Here is a 14,379-nt window from a genome sequence, read left to right as displayed (position 1 = left end):
GGAAAGGGAGCGAGGGTGAGAGAGTCTGCTCCATCACTAAGGATAATAAGGCACAGCTGCTTCTTACTCTGCACCTGCTTCCTGTGTTAAAGTTAAGTGGGTTAAGGCCTGCACAGCTCTGTGGTACACCCACAGTTCTTACACTGACCAGCCAGGCATCTCCGCTCACACCAACTCACTAGTGTTGTTCAGACACCCCCCCCCCCTTCTCTGTTTCTTTCTATTCTGCTGCCTCCATACTGACTAAACTCACAATTAGTACTTTAATGAACATCTTCTTTGCTGAATTTAACTGCATACCTAATGAACAGTTGCTTGTACATTGTCTGCTTCCTCTTGGCTTTCTCAGCACTTTAGTCATGTTTTGATTGCCATCCCCATTGAAGCCAGAGAGGGCCTCTCCTCGAATCAGAGTTGTGGTTGTCATGTGGTTTGATGAATGTCTTTGGCTTGGGTCCAATCTTGGAAGAAAAAACGACCAAAAAGTCCCAAGGCTGGCATCCAGCCTCTGATCTAAGAAAATGTCATCTGTCCTTGTTTGAATGTTATTGTTTCTGGTTTTGAAGATCATTTTCAAGGGCCTCATCACCCGTCACATCCAAAGACTCGCATAGCTTTTGTTTATTTTTAAATCATGCATCTGCTTCAGCAGTGAATTGCGGGTACACACGCATACACACACAATAAGACATGCCTTCCAGGTTTTAGTGCTGCTTTTTTGTGACATCTGTATTACTGCTGTAACTGTTACTTATTCTGTCAAACAAAATGTATTTCTCCCTCAGTGTCTCCGGGGATTCTTAGGGGGAATAATCTCCTCCATTCTGACTCACTGTTGCTCACTTTTCATTTGAATGCTGCTGTTTTAAGATACTTTGTCTGGTTTTTAAATATATACTGTAGTCTAGCTTTTTTAATCCAGTACTGTCACAACGTCCTAACCGTAACACAGAATTCCACCAAGTAAATGCTTCAGCTTACCATCAGCTGACTTGACTGATTTATTTTATCTTGTTCAATACTTCAATTGGAGTATTATTTATTTGTTTATTCAATTTTTGTTTTTTACTCGTCATATGTAAGGCAAAATGGATTTGATTACATTGTGATTAAATAATTTTATTTTTTTGATTATATTATTTGACTCAGTTTTGACTGTTGTAACCTAAATTAAATACAGTATGTCTCTTTTTTGCCTCAGCTGACAGAAACACAGTCAGAGAGCAGCTACTACAGTCCTCAGAAGGTCAAATCCAGAGAAGTCATGTGTCTGGAGCAAGAGGGAATCACTATCGAGGTAGAATTCTATTGCTATTTGTTAATCCTATAAATGTGCAACTCCTGATTGCAAAAAGGATAAACAAAAGTTAATATCTTTTGCAGTGAGTAGTCCAAATAACCAATATAAGGTTTGTTTTTTGTAACCACAAGTCCAGTACAGATGTTAGAAATTGTTAGAAATTCTTAACTGGTTTTATCATAGTAGAAACTAGTTGGAAAACTGAAATGAGTTATTAACTCTGTGGTAAGTTATGGAAATGATGGAATTTGGCTTCATAACAGTTCATAACTGGTTAATAAGATAAATGCCACAATGTCAACCTCATTTTTTTAAATTGCTGACTGTCCTTTACCAGCTGTCTTTGTCTGGGAAGCAACTTTGTCACTGATAAAGGCGAGAACCCTTCCTGTCCTCTGTTTTGATCTTCCTTTATTATTTTCATTGTGTTCACACTGCAAATCAGAGTACCCTCTTAATTACCACTTTAAGCATCTTTATAAAACCTCTGCAGGTCACTAATTCTTGGCCTGTTGTAGACACAGTGGGATCTGTGTGTCAGTCCAGTCCAAATCTGATCACTTCAGCATTTCCCTTCGGTGTAGAAAATATTTTTAAAACTTTTTCTCTGATTACCTGGTTGGAGAAGGAAAGGACATTTCTGCTCCTAAGCTTTTTACCAGATGTGAGAATTCTAAGGAGATTTCCAATTCCAATTTCTGTAATTTATGCTTTTGCTGGAAGAGAAAGAGAACTGTCTGAACTGGAACCAAAAGTGAGTGCGTTGAAAGGCAAAGAGATGGCTAGTAAAACAGGGAAAACAAGGTCTTGTAATTATTGTGTGGTGAAACGTAAAGTTTTATTACATTGCTTCAGTTCTGTTGTCTGCTGGGTGAAGCAAAGGCAACGCTGAATGAGAAAGAACCATACCTTGCTGGTTACGGGCCCTGCTGGACTCAGACCACATACCACAAAAAAGGAGCCGTCTGACTCCTGCTTTTTTTATCGCAGTGAGTGAGCCTGTAGCCTCAATGTCACCACAGTCCAAAATAATCTCTAATTTTTATCGGTTGTTGTGATAAGTCCACAACAACCTGCTTGTCGAGCTGTCATTAATTTCAGGCTTTATGGTTTCTTGTAATTTAAAAGTTGAAATTAAAATGAATGTTGTTTAATTATTGCACAAATATAGTTTTACTCTTTCCTGATTGGCTTTGCCACAATATGTAACATTGTCAAATCTCCCCTCACATTCTGTTGCCGTCTAGTCAAATCTAAATGTTAATAGGGTTCCTGTTTTCTTCAATGTAAAAGCCTTTGTATTCATTATTCTCTTCACTGGGGGAAAATTGCTCCAGAGTTTATCTCACATTATTATTATTCTTCATGTGGAGGTCAATAAATCTGCTGTATAAAAACTGGTTAAATTATTTTCCTGTGGTTTTATTCCAGGTGCTGATGATGGGGGAGCCCTTCTTCGACTGTCAGATTGGTTTTGTGGGCTGCCGGGCACTCTGCCTGAAAGGCATTATGGGAGTACGGGATTTTGAAGAAAACATGCACAGAAGTGAAGAGGTAAAGAATGCCTTTAAACCTCGAGTAAAAAGAGAGGAAAACTAAGCGAGAAAGATTAAAAGAGAATTTAAGACCCCAGAAAGATTTATTTCACCTAAAGCACATCTACTGCAAACCTCCTTTGTTCGCATAGGCTTTTGGAAGAAGTTAGAGACGTGGTTTTATTTGTTCATCGAAGAGTGTAATCCATCCGTTGTTTCCACAGTGATGTTTGGTGTTTGCCAAATGCATTATTGTGTTAACAGCAAACTCACCATCTGTTCATGCAGTACAACATTGTTGGTCTGTTCTGAAATCAGCATGTTTCATTGACTGTGTGAACAGACATTTTAAACTAGCTGCTTCACCTGTATTGTATTGCATTCAATTGAGGCATGAACAGTTGTCATAAAATAACATTTACATTACCTATCAAACTTTTGGACACAACTCCTCATTTTATGGTTTTTTTATTTGTTTTCCTGACTATTTTCCTGACATTGTAGATTTTGACTGAAGGCTCTGAAACTATGAAAGAACATGGATGGAATTATGTAGTAAACAAAAGAAAGTAAGGAAAGTGGAATTTTAGATTCCTCTAACCCCCCCCCTTTTGCTTTAATTACTGCTTTCCATACTTTTGTTGTTCTCTCAATGAGATTCATGTGCTTGTCACCAGTTACGGCTTTCTGACAGCCTTGAAGGATTCCCAGAAGTACTGAGGACTTGTTGGACTTTTTACCTTCACTCTACAGTCCATCTCTTCCCAAACCATCTCCATCGGGTTTAGGTCATATTACTGGAGACCAGGTCATGTGACGCAATGCTCCATCGCTGCCCTTCTTGGTCTGGTTGCCCTCATACAGCCTGGAGTTGTGTTTGGGGTCGTGGTGCTGATGAAAAACAGATGATGGTTCCTTTAAACACAAACCGGATGGGATGGCATGTTGCTGCAGGATGCAGTGGTCGTCATGCTGGTTCAGTGTGTCTTCAGTTTTAATAAATTCCTACCAGTGTCACCAGCAAAGCGTCCCCACAACATCACCCCTCCTTCATGCTTCACGGTGGGAGCCCCCCACGTAGAGACTATCCGTGGTTTCTTAGCAGCTCTTTGACCATGAAGGTGTGATTCTCTCAGTCTCCTCTGAACAGTTGGTGTGGAGATGTGTCTGCTACTAGAACCTGTGTGGTTTATCTGGAATCTAACCTGAACTGCTGTTCGCTCTCCATTTCTGAGGCTGGTGACTCAGATGAACTTTTCCTCAGCAGCTGAGGTGACCCTTGGTCTTCTGTTCCTGTCCATGTGAACCAGTTGCATCATAATGCTTGATGGTTTTCTGCCACTCCACTTGAGGACACATTCAAGGTTTTTACAGTTTTCCAAGCTGACTGACCTTCAGGTCTTACAGTGATGATGGACTGATGTTTCTCTTTACTCAGCCGATTGGTTCTTGCTTTCATATGGATTCTAACATTTGTCAACTGTGGAACCAACCTGACTTCTGCACAACACAACTGATGGTGCCAACCCTATTAAGACAAGAAAATCAAAAAATTACCCTTGGCAAGACTCACCTGTGGAGTGGAAACCACTTCAGGTGAAAACTTCATGAAGCTCATTGAGAGAAGAACAAGGTTATTTCAAAGCTGTCATCAAAGCAAAGGGGGGTTACTTTGAGGAATCTAAAATATAAAACTAAATTTTATATCTAATGTGTCTCCTACACGATTCCATATACAGTGTCTTGCTTTATTGTTTGATGTCTTCAGTATGAGTCTACAATGTAGAAAGTAATAATAAAAAACAAAAAGTCAATGAGAAGGTTTGTGCAAACCTTTGACTGGTAGTATGTAGGGTATGGTCTGGATTATATAGTTTTGATATCAGAAATCAAATTTGATGTTTTCTTGTCAAATTTTTTTCGGTGGTTTTTCCTCCCCCATTATTTCCTTTCTTCCTCTGTGTCTGCAGGATGCTGTGTTCTTCCACTGTGGGGACAGTCTGAGCAGTAAAGGAATGACCTACCTCACCAACTCTCTCTTTGACTATCGTAGTCCAGAGAACAATGGCATCAGGGCTGAGTTCATCCTCGATGCTGTGAATCACAAGGTCACAATAAATTTTAGTTTCAGAACATCTAGGTGCCGCCATTCCAAATACTACCAGAGAAACATGTTTTCTCAATCGTTACATTACATAGTGTGGTTGAAGAACAGTAGTAGACTGTGTATTTCAGATTGTGTCCATTAATATTGCCATGTATTTCCATCAGTAAAGCTGTTGGCCTTTGGTGAATCCAATCAATAGTACTGGCTGCTTATAGGTCATAATAAAAGGTCATAAAACCACCAATCTGATAGCAGAGACTGACCCATATGACAGAATTTCATTAATTTTATTAACTACCAACTCAACTCACACCTGCAAGCTAGGTCAACATTTTCTCATCATTTTCAACCAACAGCAATAATCAGTGAAATGCATGAAACATAATCAGGATGCTGGTTGTTTTGACACTGTCTAGTGAAGAAATATTCACAAGGTGAATGTAAAGCTATTAAGACATATGGTTATTATTTACATGAATAAAAAGCTTTTACTGAAGACGTGCCCCTCTAAGAAAAAACAAAAGCAGTTTCCTACCAGAGTACACTTTGCTGATACAGTACTTGGTCTGTGTCAATAAAAAAAAATCTTATAAAATCACTTCCTGTCTTAAAGCTTCATTTAATAATAAAGCTGAACAACATGTATTAATATTTTTATGTAGTGATACAAGGTTTACTAGGCAAGGTATTCTTTTCGGATTCTCTCCTAAAATAAATAAATAATTATGATTCAGATATCTGCCCTAACATTTCTGTCAGTAACCCAGCTGGTGACTGCAGTGGAGGAATGTTCTCGCTATCTAAGGGGTAGAGTTAAAGCCATTATTCCTGATAATTCTCTGCTCCCTTCAACAGCCATCACAGCTCTAGTGTTGATTCAGCTCACAAACGTTCATGACCCTCAATGAAGCAATTGTTTGGACATCCATCCATCCATCTATTTGTACTAAGTCGACGAGTCAAAGGTTTTAGTGTTAATTTATTAGCTGTTTTGAAACTAGCCAATGGCTTTGATCCAAAAGCATGCCAGAGTCATTAGAGGTCTCTTAATAAATATTACTCATTAACTTGCTGCTCTGATAAGGCGCTATTGAAATCTGTGTTTGGAGAACGAGTGGGCTAGCTTGGGGTGAGGGTGTTAAACGTGTGTTTGAGGGGCATCTCTCTCTCTCTCTCTTTGTCTTTCTCTCTCTCTCGCTTGTTCAGTCAAGACTTTGTTTCTTTGTTTTCCAGTGGTTTGATGTTCAGGAGATGTATAAATGTCCATTATTGTTTAGGACAGGCAAGCGGATGAAGCGGGTATGAAGATGAATGAATGTAGTTGCCATTTTGGCCACTGCTCTCTTGATACCAGGCAGATAATTGCATAAATCTATTAGTCTGTAATTATGAGTGTGGTATGTTGTGGAAGTATTTTGCGTACACGGACAACAATGCCAAACATTTTAAGTGCTTTAATAATTATTAATATGTTTGTCAGAATGCGTACGTGTTTAGGTCAGTATTCTACATTGCATTCATGCACATAAAATCTGCACATTCCGGTCTAAATATTTCAAAATAACATTTCACAATTTCATATTGAAAGTGTTAGCCAAAATCTTAGTCCGACAGATTTGATTTGTTATGGAAAAGTCCAATCTTTAAGTCGATAAGATAAGTATTTCCAGTGGCATATATCCAAGCACCAATTGAATGATGAAACTTTGGCTTCCTTTTATCCACAGCTTATTACTCAATAAAGAACAGACTTGATATCTAATAACTTACTTTCCTATGCACTGTACAGTATAGTGAAGTATAGAGTATGTAGTTCAACTCTCTGGTTCGACTCTCTGGCTCTTTGTGCTCTAAAAAGTTAATAGAATTTTTTTTTTAACTAGAGACACTTCTATTCTCTGCTTAGTATATGTTTTTGTTTTCAAACAGTTCCAAGTATTAATGATGCTGTTGGCCAGAGAACAACATGATCACCAACTACGCCATCAATACCTCTTTTTATCTCTGATTTTAGCCCCTCTGCGGTATCCAAATGACCCCAGTCACTGCCACTCTCTGCTATCAGCATGTTTGCTCCCTTACTGCCATGTTTACAGAACTCTACTTTTGTTTGACAGGAGACCTACACGGAGATAGCAGGCATGCAGCGCTTTGGTGCTTTCTACATGGATTATCTCTACACAATGGAGAACAGCAGTGGCAAAGGTATTGTCTAATTCATTCCTCCTCAAAGAGCATGTTTGTTCACCCTGCCACCTCTTCTCTCTTTTCTTCATGTCTATCATGTTCTCCTTTGCTCTACCTTGCTCTTCCTGCCTATCTACGCTCCACTCCCTCTGTTATTCCAGTTCTTTCTGTTCCTACTCTGTTCTCTGTTCAGCAAGCCCCTGGAAAGTTGGAGATGAAGCTTGTCTTGTTTGAGTCACGGCCACCTGGTCTTTGACCCTTCTTGTCCTCACTCTCACCCCAAACTTACCTGGAGGGTAACTGTCAGAAGTGTTTAGTCTGTGCTGACAAGTATTTGAGTTTCTTTCTCCCTCCTGCTTGTTGAAACATTGTTTCCCTCTGTCTCTTTACCTGTAAGCTGTTGAGAAAGTGAACAGCCCTTTCTTGCCTAATTAGGTGTCACTCTTCCTGGCAGAAGCTTGAAGGCAGGCAGGATTTCTCATTCCTCAGCTGTAGCACTTAAGATTGTTTATTCAAGTCTGAAGGATCTGGGGTTCCCTCAGAGATAAGCGATTCTCCCTTCAATTTCAAATGATTTGTGTGATCCCCAAATGTCTATGTGCTTAACTGTGTGCATTTTATTTGAATGCTGCTGAAGTGCTACTATTTAAGTATGACAGTGAACTTGACTGATATTTACAAGTAGTAAGACATAAAAGGAAACCCCTTCATTCACTGAATTAAGCAGTGTAATTAGATCTAGATAAAGTGGCAAAACTATAATCTCTTTACAGAATTACATGGGTCATGTGTCACTGAATTAAATGCATAAATGTTGTTAAATGATGCTGCGTGGAGTGGAAATGACCAGTGACAGTGATTATTAACTTTGGCAGATACAGTATTTCTGATGGAATACTACTGTAGTCTACAGTAATGCACTGTTCCCTTTTCTCTAGCACTGATCTAGTTGAACCATTTCAAACATCTGAACAGATTAATTTGGAGTCTAATGTAAACTATGTTACACTTGCTCCCCTCTTTTTGCTTTCCTTTTTACTTCTCTCTGACTCTACCACCACATGACTACACTTGTTTCCTCCTCCTGTCAGCTACAGATAAAAATCTAAATTAAAAGAAACATTGATACTGTCGTCTGTAGCTGTCAAAATCATTCCTGACAGCAGGATAAGTGTCATTTTGTTTTCCTGCGGGATGGCTGTGGTTACCGTTGCCAATCGGAATGCTTCTCTTCTGTCAGTGTTTCTCTTCTTTTCGGACGCGGACCAGATCCAGTGTCAACCAAACAAATTAGCTTCCATCGCCATGGGACTGACATAAACTCTGAGTCAACCGAAACACTAACCAACCCAGGTCACATTCACCATTGACTTCACATTAGAGTAATGCTGCAGATTAAAACTTTTTTTAAAATCTAGGGAATTGGAGCCAGTTTAAAATCATCTAAATCCAGACTAATTTCAGCCTCCTCCTCATTCTTCTGACCGCTTTAACTGTAGCCATATGGTTGATATTAGGCCTAATCCTTTGCTGCCAAATGTCACTGAAGAAGGGAAGGGGAAGTGGCATTGCCCGTTGCCCTTTATAAATCTCCAGAATTCAGTAGGAGGTTCACCCCTTCCCCATCTTTCCATCTAAATGTTAGATTCATAGTGTTGAGTCTCTGAACTGTAAGGATCTTTGGTTCACTGGTGTAACATGATGGGAATAAAAACCAGTTTGTGACCCTTTGTCCTCTTCCTCCCTCAACGCCATTCATCTACCCCCTTCTTTTATTTTTAAGTTCTCCCTTTTTATTATCGAGGAGCTGAGTCTTTTAAGTGGACCTCTGGAACAGAGGCCCGCGATGAATGAAGGGACAGCTGTATGAGGGAAGCGGACATTTGGAATAGTCATCATTCAAGTAGTTGTTATGTGAGCTGCTTTGCTGCTGCATCACACCACCATCATGTTTGCTGTTTTTCACATGAAGAGTTTCTATGGTCCAAGAGTCACATGATGAGGATCACACTCATGTGCGATTGTTGCTATTGAATCAAGGACATAATAAGTAAACTGAGATGCTGTACTCAGTGTCTTTGGTCTAGTCAAGAAATGGGCTGTGGGGAAATGTTGCCTCCTGAAGTATGTATGGCAGAACGCAGCGCACTTCCGTGTATTAAAGAAACACTTTTCTTTAATACAGAACAGTTTTAAACAGTCTATAAGAGTGTGGGAAAAGGTAATAGATATAGATATAAGGTGGTTGTTTAACATCAGTACGGGGAGGGTTCATAAATGTTTAAATTACCCTTAAATAATAAAATAATTAGTCTGTTGCTATATCACGTAATTTCGTTTTTCGCGGGTGGTGCTGGAATGCATTAACCACGAGTAAAGAGGGATTACTGTACTCTTCTACACTTTTAAAATGTACGTTTTTTAATAATTAATTCAAAAGTTATACAATGCATGTGTACTTTTGTCCGTAGACTCTCTGGATTTCTCGGTGGTAAATTCGGAAGATCCAGTTCCTGCTGTTCAAGAAACATCCATCAAGAAGCTAGTGGTGGGACCTTTGGATGTCAGGCTGCACAGCAGTGCTGTCCACCGCATCCTTAAGATGGCCACTTGTGCCATGGACCATGAGTATGAACCCTACTGCAAAACACAACAAGGTCAGACGATGCAAGTAAAGACGTCCTGTATGAGAGTGTTACTCTGCTGACTTTAAGAGCGACAAGTCAGCAAGAACTCGTGGCTACACTCAACTAGCTTCATTGTAGTTTCAGCACCATCACTCCTCTTATTTTGTCTTTCACTCTGTTTTCTTTGTCTTGATTTTCTTCTGCCAGTGATCACAAACTATTACACTTTGCGCTTTACAATAATCTCATAACATTGTTATTTTCTTGCATAACTCATCTTTCAACACAGGGCAGTGCATGAAAGTAGTGACCTTTTGGAATACATAGGGGAGGATAAGCCAAACACCTTTGTTAGTGACCACCGCTCCCCAGCTATTGATGAGCTCATCCTCGGGTTGTTGTGAAATAACATGGAATGTGTGTCTGTGTGTAATATCTGTAGCAATAACTCATTTTTGCCAAAGGATAACATCCTTGGGTTTCGGTTGTTTCAGCATCTGTGATAGATAATAGATGGTGGGGTGATTTCTACAGAGCTTTGACTAAGACTCGGCTGGTTGGTGTGTTACTTTTTGTTTCTATACATGTCTGCTCTTTCTGGCATTTGCTAGGGAGGGATCAGTGTATTTAGATCCCATGGGGGATTGAGCAATAGAGAAGTGATAAAAGAGAAAACATTGTTCATCAACTTAGCTACAACAGATGGAGTGATTAAATTATGTTTTACAATTTTTTGTAAAACATAATTTAACTCCTCTCCTCTCTGTGATTTTATTTCAAACTTTGGTCTTATATTTTTCAAATTTTTTTTTTTTTACAGTTTTGCATTAGAGGCAACTTAATTATTCATTCATTCATTTATTTTTCAAGCCTCATCTTATGCTTTCGCGGATCAAGGGGGTTGTTGGAGCCTATCCTAGCGGACTTATAAAGCGAGAGGAGGGGAGATGCTCTGGACATGCTGCCCGTGCATTGGGAAGCCAAACAAAAGAGAACCAACCACTCATGCACACACTCAAAATTTGCAACCGATCAATTCATCTACAGTATGTTGTATGTTTTTGGGGGTGGGAGGAAGCCGGAGAGCCCAGAGAAAACCAACGCAGACACGGGTAGAACATACAAACTTCATACAGAACAGAACTGTGTGAAGTTTGTATGTTCCGGAATCTTCTTGGTGTGAGGCGACAGCACTACTCTGTGTGCCACCATGCTGCCTCACAACTGAACAAGAGCTGAATTAATATATACGTAATTCTGGACAATTGCAAACATGTCTGTGTTCTTGAACTGAAAATGTATAGTTGAGAAATATTAGTCTCTTTACAGGTAAAGTTCGTAAACATAACGCTGTAAAAAATGCATTGGACTAAACTACAAAAAGGCAAACTGGAAAACCCACAATGAATGTTAAAAATGGCAATTGTATGTAATAGATGAAGTTTTCCAGTATGTAAATCAAAACTTTCAAAAGATATTTACACTGTAGAAAATGTTTTTGAGTCATGAAGTTGGCTTGGCCTCTCTCACCAGTAAGACACAATGACAAAATAAAAAATATGTATTCAGAAAAAGTGTTTTGAAGGCTCTGGGAGTCCACAGACCCACAGAGAGACACATTACCTACAAACAGAGAAGACTCGGAACAACAGAGAACAATCACAGAAATGACGGTATTTCCAGAAGCCTTTAAAATAACATGGCAAAGGCTGATTCAGGAAGTCCCAACAGATCCAAAGAAAACATTCAGTGAACTAGAGGCTTCTCTAACCTTGATGAAGGTCCGCTTTCATGGCTCCACTGTTCCAAAGACACTGGGCAAAAATGACATCTATGGGAAATTGGCAAGAAGAAAGCCTCTGTTCATACAGAAGATCAGTAAGACTCGTCTCAGTAGATACACAGTACACCTTAATGACCCACATAGCTTTAGGGAGAATATTGTGTGGACAGATGAGTCTTAAATAACTGTTTGGAGGACAGGAGCTCTCATACATCTGGTGTAAACTAAAGACAGCATTCCATAAAATTAACATTAAACTTTTAGTCTTGCATGGAGGTGGCAGTGTCATGTATGCTGACACTTTGCTGGTACTTTGATAATTAATGTATTCTACCCACTGTCAGAAAATTCTGAAGGGTGATAGTAGGTCAATATTGAATGTGAACTGGCCCACCTATCAAGCCAATGACCTCAGGCATAAAAAAATGATTCCATCTCTGAATCGGTCAAATCACTCAAGTCTGGACCTGAAGCTGTTTGAAATTAGTAGCAGTAAATGTTCACAAACCCTCTAATGTGGCTAAACTGCAGTTCTGCAAAGAAGAACAGGTCACAGTTTAGCTAGAGGGACAGATTTGGTTATCAGAAGTGTTTGACTGCAGGTGATACTGCAAAAGGTGCAGTAGCACCTAGCAGCTCTTATCAGGGCATTTTCAATCAATGCGTTTTCATACCGATTTAAGGATCGGATGACTTTTCAGCCTTCATAAACAAATAATTACAAATGTTTTTTTTCAAAATGTACTTTCAGAAGTTTGCTGAGGTTACCCTTCAATGTCATATTCACTTGGAATATCTGACAATTTATCATGTGATGCACATGGAAACAGGATATCAAGAGTGGCTCAGTTACTTTCAAATGAGTGATTTGATTTGAAATGATGAGATATTCCTGCCATTAGACATACATCATTCATGTGTCTCCACTCTTTTCCAAGAGTTTTTAAGAATCACTTTTTTCTACAAACTAACTCTAATTGGAATCCAAAATGTTTGGTGTCTTGTCCATTGTCATTATTGTGTCTGTTCATTTCAGTGTTATTTTTTTTGTACTGCCTAAGAACAATAGAAGGAGCTAAATAACAAGAACTGGGTCTTGAAGGTGGGAGAGAAATTACAAGGCAGGGCATGACAGTGGATGTTGGCACACACATATGTTTTTGGTCTTATTTTGTGTGCTAGAAATGGAAAGTGTTTTAATGTTCATAATCAAGCCATTCTGCACTATATGAGCAAACCATTATTTGTAATTTGAATGTTGCTTGTGGATATTGACAAGAGCCCTAGCATATGATTAGATTGGACATGGCAGTGCCAAATTCACCTGATACCAGTGGCGGTGCAAGGCCACAGCACAGAACAGCTTTAGGATCAGTTTCTGAGGCCACCTTGGAGCTGGGACAAAAGCCAATACATCCTTGACTGTACTAAAACAAGCCTATATCCTGGGACTACATCCAAAGCCATTTAGTAACGATGGACTCAGGTTTTGGTCAACCTTAGACCTTGGACCTGGTGTGATGTTCCATGCCCTGGTCACTCTTCTTACTTTGGTCACTGCTGACCTTGCTTTCCTCCATAAATGTTTACCTTGTACATTTTCTGTCTCTCTGGATGTTTCCGGTTATTTGTTGAGTGACTGATTTTATGAGATTGTTCATAAACAAAGCTACTGGGAAATACCACTGTAATGAATATTGCTTGGACATGCCAGTATTTTTATGGTTATGTTTATTTTATTTAGTGTATGAGGTGGTGGTTTTTGTTGGAAAATGCTTTTTATTGTTTTAATACAAGAGCCATAGAGGGGAGGCGCCCACTCTAAGAAATTGGTGTACTTTACAGCCAACCCCTTTCTCTGTTCAGCAATTTAAGTCCACAATTTCCAAGTTTATTTGGCCTTTCCCACTCTCTCATTTTGGTTCAGATAATGCAACACAGATCACATGCTCAGGTTACAGTCGCTATTATAAAACAGGAAAACTAGCTACGTTTCTAATGTTTTAAGTCATATAGACCACTTTCCTCCACAACTACAATTGTACTATATTTCATGGTATTTCTATCAAAAATAATGTTATTCTTTCTGTTTTGATGCTGTCTCTTTAGAAATGTTTGAAAGCCATGGTCCAACTACTCCAGAGGAAATATCAAGCTTAGAAGAATTCATCCCTACGAGACTCACATGTCTCACGCTGCTACAAGTCAGAGTCACCGTGTCCATGGCAGAGTTCAACCTGCTCCACACACTAATACCCGTCATCATGGGACAGAAGGTAATGTCCACAGGCCTCCCCAAATAGTCTAGATATCTTAAAAAGAAAAGATTAATTCTGCTTCCTGTAGAGAATAGACAAATTTATTTGTCATCATTTTTGTTCAATTTCTTGTTTTGTATTTTCATTGATTCTACTGTAAGATGATAATATAATTCAAACATCCAGTTTCTAGATAATTATAAAAAAATAAATAAAAATGATTCAGCTCATTGTATTGAATTGAATCAGAGATGTGTAAGAGACTACTGTAGACTGTAGTATGTTAGCTATATCACTGTTTAATACCTCTCCTCACTCTCTCTTACCTTAAATCTCCCAGACTGCACCGGGACCTTTCAATATAGCCATGTTCCAGCCGGTACGCCCTTTACCTTCTGTGCAGTTCCAGGTGGAACGGATTAATGTTGAACACTCGGTGCCCATGTATGCAAGAAACCTGGTCAGTACTGTCAGCAGTCTGAGCCAGCCTTCAGAAAACCTTTTGCATCACTGCTATGCACACCTTTACCTCAAGGTGAGCACAACAATATTCTACTGAGATACCATTTTCTTGTAGAAACC

General features: G+C 39.2%; 1 protein-coding gene across 3 annotated transcripts in view; it reads left to right on the top strand.

Annotated features, from left to right (window-relative positions):
- The window catches only part of LOC137600882 (intermembrane lipid transfer protein VPS13B-like), a 359,901-nt gene that overhangs the window by 39,822 nt on the left and 305,700 nt on the right, over positions 1 to 14,379 (top strand). For all 3 annotated transcript variants that reach the window (XM_068322736.1, XM_068322735.1, XM_068322737.1), the window contains exons 9-15: positions 1,202 to 1,297; positions 2,732 to 2,854; positions 4,806 to 4,943; positions 7,060 to 7,147; positions 9,601 to 9,786; positions 13,649 to 13,815; positions 14,138 to 14,332. In XM_068322736.1, the coding sequence (XP_068178837.1) occupies positions 1,202 to 1,297; positions 2,732 to 2,854; positions 4,806 to 4,943; positions 7,060 to 7,147; positions 9,601 to 9,786; positions 13,649 to 13,815; positions 14,138 to 14,332 (993 nt within the window). The remainder of the gene's footprint in view (positions 1 to 1,201; positions 1,298 to 2,731; positions 2,855 to 4,805; positions 4,944 to 7,059; positions 7,148 to 9,600; positions 9,787 to 13,648; positions 13,816 to 14,137; positions 14,333 to 14,379) is intronic.

The sequence above is a fragment of the Antennarius striatus genome, chromosome 9 (genome assembly GCF_040054535.1).
Source record: "Antennarius striatus isolate MH-2024 chromosome 9, ASM4005453v1, whole genome shotgun sequence".
NCBI lineage: Eukaryota > Metazoa > Chordata > Actinopteri > Lophiiformes > Antennariidae > Antennarius > Antennarius striatus.
Note: the sequence above shows the minus strand (reverse complement) of the source record. Positions and strands in the feature narration are given on the sequence as shown.